Here is a 9,878-nt window from a genome sequence, read left to right on the forward strand (position 1 = left end):
GTCGGGCTCTGCTCCAGGGAACAGGGACAGGAGGAGAGGGAATGGCCTCAGGCTGGGCCAGGGGAGGCTCAGGGTGGACACCAGCAGGAATTTCACCATGGAAAGGGTGCTCAGGCACTGGAAACCCAGGGAGGTGGTAGAATCCTCATCCCTGGAGGTGCCCAAGGAAGAACTGGATGTGGCACTCAGTGCTCTGGAATGGTTGAGAAGGTGAGAATCAGTCACAGGTTAGACTTGATGACCCTAGAGGGCTTTTCCAACCTAAATGATCCTGTGAATCTGTGTGTGATTCTGTGGAAGTCAGACCTGTGTCCAAAACAGTCTTTGGCTCTGGTTCATTGCTAAACATACCAGCACAAAAAAGCAAATCACATTGTGGCTGGTGGGCATCCTCTGACAGAGAAGACAGAAGGCTGGACTCAGAAATCAGGTGCTGCAGCTCCCAGAGTGCATTTGAGTTCAAAGACATACAGGTTGTGCTAAAAATCATGAGATTATCATAGAATCATCACAGAATTGCAGAATCAGTAAGGCTGGAAAAGCACTCCAATATAGTAAAGTCCTTTAACCCAGCACAGCCAAGTCAACACTAAACCATGTCCCTAAGTACCAGATACACACATCTTTTGAACAGTTCCAGGGATGATGATTCCATCTGGTCATAGTAAGGACATTAGGCAGCATACTCATGCTGTTTGCCTCTGGTTTCTGAGCCCCCAGCCATGTGCCTCTTGCACTTTGAAGATGTGTTCAGCCCTGAAAGCAAAATATTTCACAGGTTAAAAGGAAGGCTGTCGGAATCTGAGGTATTGATGATTCCAAGATTGTAGAAAGTCTCTGTCTCTCTGCCTTGTTGCCAAAGAAGAAGCCATAACTCGTCTGTGCTGGTTCCAAGGTTGTTTATTCTGTTTATCTCTAACATGTTCTGCTGCCCTGCCCAGCTCTGTCCTGCAGGGCAGCGTGTGGGGCTCTGTCCTCAGTGGGATGTTACAAACATTAAATACCAGAAACTCCCTGGGCTGGATTTACAATAACGTGCCAATATCTGTCACCTACGTTGGACAGTGTGTCCCCAGCCTGAACCAACAGAAAAATGCCAACACCACAGTGAAACATGGAGGGCATGAAGAAGGAGAAAAAGGACAAAACACACCCAATTTCCTCCATCTTGTCCCCTTTTGAACCCCTAATCTAGAATCGTAAAATTTTACTTTTGCATCCGTGCCACGCTTAATTATTACTGATATCAAACACTCAGAGCTTGTAATTCATGCTGTAAGATTGAAAACTCTTTTCCATGGACAGAGATCACAGCCAGTGTCTCTGGGGGCTCTGTCCAGGGGGGTTCCTGACCCCTGCCAGGGTCCCAGGCCTTCCAGGGCAGCCAGAGGGATGCCCTGGACTCCCACAGAAGGCCAAAGAAACCACCAAGCCCTGTAGACACATGTAAGGTCTTTAATTCCCCTCTCCCAAAGCTGCCTTAGTTTCTGTCTCTCATGGAAGAAGTACCTCCCTAATCCTCCTCATGGAAGAGGAAGAAAACAGCGCCTTCTCCTGAGTGTATTCCAGGGAAATGTGGCAGCCCTCAAACTCCAAGGCAGCCACTTCCCTGGCAGCATGGTCACAGGCTTGGGATCAATGCCTCTGCCTTGCTGGATCTGAACTGGGAAAGGTGGTTATAAACAGGCAGCAATGATTACAGGAAGGGCCCAGCTCTGCCTGGGGTCCAGCTGGTGGGACATTCTCAGCAGTATGGTTACACAGAAATGTCCAGCTGTCCATTGTGTGTCTGTCTCGCTGGGTGGCACCGTTCTCCAGGAGGAACACAAGAACATTCCCCTTGGAAGCTTCACTTGGTGGATGTTTTGCCTGCCTCTGTTTTGTCAGCGTTGTAATCCACAGCTGCTTCTGCTGCCAGACCTTCCTGTGGTTGTTACGGCCTCCCCTCAGTTATGGCACACACAGCTGGAGCTGGAGGATAGGATCGCTAATGAGAGGCTCCGTTCGTCATTCCTGATATCCCCTGGTAGGCAGAGAGCATGGAGTCACGGACCTGCTCCGTCAACTTGGGAACGTCATCTGGGCCCAGGCCCAGCGTCTCCACTTCTGGCAAGATCTGGATGATCATCTTTCCTGGAAGAAGGTGAGACAATGAAAAAAAAAAGCCCACATGAGTGGTATAGAAGAGGTGGTACAGCAGGAGGGTTGGTGCCAACCAAGGAAATGCCCTCATTCCCACACCAGTGGTGTGGGAGTCCAGCCACATCCCAAATGCGCACAGCAAAAACCCAACCTGTGCTTTTCCCATCCACAGAGAGCATAAGAATGACAAATATGGAAAGAGGTGAATCTCTCCTCCAACACAATGCAATGTTTCATATAGAATGGGTTTTCACAGTGGAAAGGTCGCAGGGTCTGTCTAGGTCACGGGCAAAGAGAAGATGTTTAATACAACACATCCAAGCTGGCTGTGCTCTGTCTGTGTATACCAAATTTAGCACGGTCCCTCCTTCCAGAAACACACTTTGGGATGAGAAATTGTGGCCAGGAATCCCTGGTATGTTAGATTTCTCCAGGGAAGCACCTAAGCAATGGACTGGTGTAAACTGGAAGAACATACCGGGGAGCTGCCATCATACTCTGTTCTAGCCTCAAGAGTTCCCTGTTTTGGCCCAGTAGAGACAAGACAGTGCCTGCACAGACAGGAACCTGGGGACCTGAGGAGAGTCTGTGATGTGTTGTAATGATCTTGTATGACTTAACATGTGTGCCTGGATTGAGATCTAGCAGTGCCAGCAGCAGAGCTGTGGGACAGGAGGCAAAACAAGCATAGAGAAGAACTTGACACAAGAAAAGGGTTTGTCATGTTGGATGGGGCTTGGAGCAATCTGGTCTAGTGGAAGATGTCCTTGCCCATGGTAAGGGGTGGAATGAAATGAGCTTCAAGTCCCTTCCAACACAAACCCTTCTGTGATTCCATGATTCTGTGTTACCTGCCTGCACATCTTACACCCAAAGCCAGGCTGGTACCTCACTTCATTTGCTCCTACTTGAAAGAGCAGAGTGATGACAAGACTGTGCTGAAAATTCAGGTCTCTTGGAAACAGACTTCCAGAAAGCACTGTATATGTTCCATGAATGACAGTGTCCAACACCAGGCACAGAGCCAGGCTTCTGAGAGGCTCCTCAGCACACCCAGAACCCCTGAGGGAGCTGTCCTGACAAACTGCTCAGTGCACAGGAATCTTGACCACCATCTTCAGAATCAGCTCTGGCAAAACTTCCAGATGGGGAAAATGGCAAAGTTCAAGGAAAGCTAACTAGGGTTCTTTCTTCAGCAGTGCAGGTCCTGCCTGTTTAACAGCCATTTGGAAAATGGAACTAGCATGAAACTAGCTAACCGTGAATTCACAGGGTGGCTGAAGTTGTATATAGGCAAATATACATGCATGTACAATGTAACTGCAAAAAGGCTTTCTTAAAAAGCTCAGGGAATTCTTGGAATCTCCATCTTGAGTTAATACAACATTTTTGGACTGGTCACAAAGCTAACTCATCTGTCTTTAGACCTGGCCTTGCTTAAAACAAAATGTTCTGCTTCTTCCAAGATCCCTCCCCTGGAGGTTATTCTCTGATTTCCCAGAGCAGGGATGAGAAGGGAAGGGAACAGTCTAGCAGAATTCCTAGTTATGGTCCTATTGACTCTCAAGTGGGGGAACACTTCCAGATCCAAAATACTTTTGCGTGTGAACAGGGAGAGGATAAACCCAGCAGGTGAAAGATGACTGGAAACAGGCAATTCCATATTTATCATTTGCACACTCTCTCTTTCCAGAAGTCTGCCTGCAAGGGGATGACTACACCCAGGCACAACAATGGGAGGAATGAGAATTTCAGATGTAAATCCTCTCCTCAGAGAAAACCAGGGCTGGCCTGGGAAAGAGTGGGAAGTGGCAAAAGTCCATTTTAAAGTGAGTGGCAGCTAAGGGAGAGAAGGAGCATGATGGGTTACTTTTCTATATTGGAATTTGTACCATTTTTTTCTGCATTTTCCTTCTGAAGTCCAGGACCTGTGTTATTTTTCCCCCTAAAATTTTATCAGTGGCCAGTAGAAATTTTTGTTAGCATAAATGTTTCCTAGCTCTCCATGCACTGCAGATCCAAGGGTAGTGTAGGGAGGTCAGGGGCAGGACCTGCTTCTTCAAGTTCTTTTGGACAGGTATTGGACAAGCAGTGAGGATCCAAGGGGAGAGGAAAAAGTGATGCCTGAAATGTCCCATTTCTTCCCAAGAAGACAGAAACTGCTGTTTTCTGGGTGCCATCTCCATATTACATGTGGTCCTCTTCCCACCCTAGTCATGGCTCCAAGGACTAATCTTGCACCACCCAAACCATTCTTTGCCCCAGGTCATCCTCACCTGGTGTAAATTTCTTCTCCTTCTGGTTGTAGAAGTTGTTGTAGGAAGAAAACACTACAGGAATAATGGGCACCTGGAGGGGAGGCAGTCTACAGTGAATATGCACATTCTCCAAAATCCAGCTAATGTTTTCAGGTGAATTCTGCACCTTGTTGATAATTATCACCATCAGTGTCACAGCAGACACTCGGAGGATTATTTTAATATTTAGATCATTTAACTATATCCCCCCATGTCCTCACCTTTGGATTTTGTATTTTCAATCTCTGTATTTAGGCCAACAACAGTGGGTTGTCAAATTACTATCTACAGAGACTAGCTCAGCAGAAACTTCCCTATGCAGGTCCAGGGCTCTTGTCAAGGTCCCCCTACCCTTTTATCCCAAGCTGTAACAAAGGTTTTCCACTTGTCTCTCTGTTTCTGTAACAGACCCCTCCTGTGCCATCTGCAAACTCCTGAGGGCTCCTGGATATATTATTGTATTAATGTACTCAATCTTTAGGAAAGCCAGGGACCAGTACCCTGATTTGTTGGTGGACCACAGGAGGCAAATTGCACTCCAGGGGCAGAAGGAAGGTGGGTCTCACCTGGGCTTTCACAGCCAGCTGGAAGGCCCCACGTTTGAAGGGCAACATGGAGCCACCATGGTTGCGAGTTCCTTCAGGGAAGATCAAGACACGCAACTGCAGGAGGGAGAAGACATTAGGGCGGGAGGACCTCCAGGTACAATTCTAACCACTGCAGAGGGATGGCACCCTGGGGCTCATCTCTGTACCCCTGACCTCCATTCATGGGCACAGAACACACCGATGCTCTCACTCTGTTCTGCTCAGTGCCCAGCCCAGAGACAAATATCTCTTTCCACCCACATTCTGATTCACATTCCTGTTTTCCAGCAGCTCCTCATTGGACTCCTCCCCACTCACGTTGTCCTTGTACAGGGAGTGTGCCACCTCTGTCAGGGTGCTAATGGACTCTTCCCTCCTCTTGCGGTCGATGAAGATGACCCCTGCGAGCCAGCAGGCCAGGCCGAATGTGCCCATGTACAAGATCTCCTTCTTTGCAATGGGCACACAGCGCCTTGGCAGTATCTCCATCATCACTGCAAGGGGACAGCAAGGGCAGAACAAATCGTCATCTGCACTCAGGGTCTCTCTAGATCCTGGGTGACAGCCCTCTGCTTCAGGGAGTGCCATGCCTGAAGCTTCATAGACTCCCTGGGAAATTTTGGGGGTCTCCAGACTATCCACTCAGGACTGGCACTGAAGGAGAGCAGCTATGAGAGGGCTGTGGTCAGCTGAGAGCCTTGTCCCCATTCCCTTGGAGAGGGTGAAGCTGATGTAGCTTGAAAATGCCTCTGATAAACTGGAGACCAGCCCTGGCTTGGGGCTGGCTGGTGAAGGGCTCTGTAGCAGCCACTCATGCCCTTCTGCCTGCCAGAAGCAGGAGGCAGGATCACCACATACCCAGGATGTCAAGGGAGGTCTGGTGGTTCAGCACCAGGACAAAAGGTTTCTTAGTCCTGAGGTTCTCCTTGCCCTTCACCACTATCTGAATGCCAAAGATGTATTTGAGTGGCATGGTCAATGTGCGCAAGAACCTGGAAAAGAGGAGTGGAAATTAGCCAGAGATGTTGAAATCTGGGACCAAACTTTGCATCCAAACAGCCCACCTGACACTGCTTCTGCTGGTTTCTCACTAACACAGCTTTGACCAAGACTTGGAGAACAATTAGTGTCCCCCTGCAGCTAATTATTTTTTAACAGTAGACAAATACACCTTGAAGGTTTCCCTCAAGCCATACATGACCAATGACCCAGCAACTACAGTTTCAGAAATTCCACAGATCAGCCAAATATTAGATAATATCCAGATTCACAGCACACCTTTGTACTCCTTTCCTCCCTACCTTGCTGGGTTGTGAATACAGGCTGCAGTAAACCTGTGCCTAACCCTGCTGGCTGTAAAAAGAGAGGAATTTGCCTTTAGGTGACATTGGGCTGCAATGCTGGGAGTCCTATTTGAAGAGATATTGGTAAAATAACATCCAGGAAAAAAAAATCAGGCACCAGAGTCAAGAGGTGAACAAAACTTCTCAAAGCAAAAGGCTGTTGCTCAGTTAGGAAATATGAATTACCACTGAAGCATAGAATTGAATAGTAAATCCTGCTTCTGCAGCACTTTAGGAGGGCTCAAGCACTGTGGTGCCATGTAGCAGAGTCATCTTTTCATCCCCACTGGGTTCCTGATTGCCACCACTGATCACCCCTGAACAGCCCATGCAGCCTCCAGGTGAGACCATGTCTAGGAGAGTCTGAATGGAATCTGGAGAGGCAGGATGAGATGGGCTGGGGGTCAGCCAGAACTGGGACACCAGGCTGTCACTGAGCTGATGGACACACCAGTGCCCATGCAGGGGCCAGCACTGCACCGTGGTGATGTCTCAGGTGTGCACTGGCTCAGAGTAGAGAATGGGAAGAGCCCCTGGAGTAGCTTTCTCAACACAGCTTAGTCAAAGAGTGCTCAGCCATGGGGAAGAGGGAAATACAGCTGCAAAAACTAGATGAAACAGCTCTAGTAAATATAGCAATATGTATTACATCCAGGTTGTTGGTATTACCTGATTTGGCAAATCTATGTCACCTTTTACATCCTTTCTTTCCATAATGTGTTATTCTTTTTATCAACCCCAAATCAGTATTACAACCCACACCCCTTCTCTGAATTACAGCATCTGTCATCTCCCCAAATCAATATAAAACAAATATCTCCCTACACCCCCAGGACCCTCCAAATCAAAGCACTGCATAGAGCAGACTCCATCAATGCTCAGGGCAGGAAGGACCCACAGACAACTTACATCATGTTGTCCACGTTACGTCCACGAGGAATACTCAGGATGGCAGCCCCAATGCTTATGGTGAAGAGCCACAACTTATAGAAGGTCATCTTGCAGAAGAATCTGAATGCAGGTTTCACCTGGTAGAGGACTAGAAAGGCAATGAGAAGACAGGTAAAGGGGTAGTGAAGGAGGAAAAGCTCCATCCTTCCAGCCCAGAGCGTGTTGAGCACAGCAGTGAATGAGTCACGAGTAGCTGGGGATGTAGAGCAGAGGTGAGACTCCCTCCATCAGCTGTGTGTGGGTGGTGTAAAGCTGGAATGAGGTTTGGGAGTGAGACTTTAGCCAGGCTGTGCTCTCTGCTGGGAGCTGCACTCACCGTGGGAAGCCGGTTTAGCAATGGCACTGCAAGAGATCCAGGATGGCAACAGAAAAAAACACATCAGCAAAGCCACCTGTGTGCAGGGGCTGTGGGGCTGGCAGTGCTTGGAGAACCCCTTCAGGAGGCTCTGGGAATAGGAACCCTGAGGAATTTTAAGAAAATCTTTAGTGAGGAAGAGCAGGATGTATTGGACAGCACAAACCCTGTCCAGACATGCTGTGGCTGCCTCATCTCTGGAAGTGTTCGAGACCAGGTTGGGGCTTGGAGCAACCTTGGATAGTGGAAGGTGTCCCTGCCCATGGCAGGGGTAGAAGTGGATGATATTTAAGTCCATTCCAGCCCAAACCATTTCATGATTCCATGACCCCAGGCTGTCTCACTTTGTGCAAACACTGATCTTCACAAAGCCAGCTGGCTGCAAGATGTCCAGGAAATCAGAAATCAGTATTTTCAGGGGAAAAAGAGAAAAACAGTAATCTGAGCTGTCAGACCCTGCTCTACTCATCCAGGCAATAGAGGGACCAAGCTGAGCAGGGAGACATTCTGCATGCACAGTGGGAAAAGTGGGAAAAGTGTCACAAGTCTAAACAAAAAGATAAAGCAAGAGCAGCGACTCCCTGTGTTTTCCTGGCAATAGGCAGGTGCATGTTCAGACAGCATCTACAAAAGCAAGGAGTAAATCATGAAAATGCAGGTATAACCTGGGACTGCTCCAACTGCATTTCATCTCCTAAAACAACTGTGTGAAAAGGAACTTTGCAATAGCCAGAATGACTGGGCTGAAAAACAAATCTTCATGATTCATCATCTGCACACCAGGCCTTGCTCTAGCAGCTGGCACTTCAAAGGAGCAATGACTCTCAATTCCAGCCAAGTCTGAGAGCTGCAGATTATCAAAAGGAAATAGCCCAAAGACCCATAAAATCACAATGACCATTACCTAAAATCCAAAGAGCAAAGTCAAATCCTTGAGAACAGTACAATGGGCAAGACTCAGTGATATTTCCCAAAGAAACTGAGGAAACACAATAATATAGAAAGGCACTGCCTGTGCTCCCTGCTCCTCCAGCTTAGCCACAGACCCTTCTTCTCCTGATTTTCATTGGAAAACTGAAGAGAGGTGACTTCAGCCTCACCTCTCAGCTCTCCCAAGGCTTCCCTTCAACCACAGGAGAGGCAGACAAAGCAAAGAACTTCTCAATAGCCTCTGAACTGTCCTGGCACCATCACATGGACATTAAAAGAGCCCCATGTGTGCACACTGGGACCCTGTGATCTGGTGCTTGCAGAAACCAGGTCCCTGGGGGAGCCAGTGCTTAGAGAAAAACCATGGCTTCTTTCTGCTTCTCCAAGGTTTGATCCAGCAAACGTTTCCCTTTCTATGTCTGTCAGCCTTTCCTGTATCTTATCTGGACAAAATTGTGGCCTTTTGCAACTGGGAGGAGGTTGATTTGATGCACAACTGGTTCATCCTGACCTACCAGGAAGAGGCTCCTAAAATGTAGCACCAGTGAAAGGAGTAGAATGGCTGTCCTGCAAGAATGGCAGTGGTTTCCAAACCAGGCTGCTGTTGTCTGGCTCCTGCTGTAGAAGAAACCTTTGATACAACTCTGCACATAGAAACCCACCCAGGATGTCAGATACAAGGAAGTCTGAAAGTTCACAATAGTTCACAAACCACTGAAAAGGTTTACTTTAAGTCACTGTCAGCAATTTTCAATAACTTCACAGAAATACCGAGGTTGGAAAATACCTCCAGGATCATCCAGTCTAAGCTGTGACTGATCCCCCCACCTTGTCACCAGCTCAGGGCACTGAGTGCCATGTCCAATCCTTCCTTGGACACCTCTAGGGATGGGCACTCTACCACTGCCCATCAAAGGAGCAGGAGGTCTTTGATTCCAACAGCTGATAAGTGTGTCTGATGAGTCTGGAGAAAACCAAGTACATTCCCAATTCATCATGGACAGACAGGCAACTCAGATCTAACACAACATTCAGGCTCCAAACCCACAGATAACCAAAATCCACAGCTTTAATTTGCTCCTGCTGCAAGAAACCCCAGCACCTGGATCCATCCTGCTCCCATTTGAGAAGCAGTCAGCTCTTGCCTGACCTGCAAGGTGTTTTCAGAAACTGCAGCTCTAATGAAGATCCCAGTCTCCAGACCAAGTGTGTGCATCCCCAGTTGACTCCCTTCTGCCCCTAGGTCTTTGCACCTTTTCCAGAACCTGGCTCA

At 48.1% G+C, this 9,878-nt stretch overlaps 1 protein-coding gene across 1 annotated transcript; it reads right to left on the reverse strand.

Annotated features, from left to right (window-relative positions):
* Positions 1-1,986: 1,986 nt before the first annotated feature.
* Positions 1,987-7,548, reverse strand: LOC110475907 (1-acyl-sn-glycerol-3-phosphate acyltransferase alpha). The gene is given in 7 exon segments (XM_021540399.2): positions 1,987-2,133; positions 4,419-4,491; positions 5,006-5,101; positions 5,345-5,520; positions 5,885-6,018; positions 7,279-7,505; positions 7,507-7,548. Coding segments are annotated over 7 exon segments (894 nt in total). The 3' UTR covers position 1,987.
* Between the last annotated feature and the right edge of the window lie 2,330 nt (positions 7,549-9,878).

This window comes from Lonchura striata, chromosome 20, assembly GCF_046129695.1.
Source record: "Lonchura striata isolate bLonStr1 chromosome 20, bLonStr1.mat, whole genome shotgun sequence".
In the NCBI taxonomy this organism is placed as follows: Eukaryota; Metazoa; Chordata; class Aves; order Passeriformes; family Estrildidae; genus Lonchura; species Lonchura striata.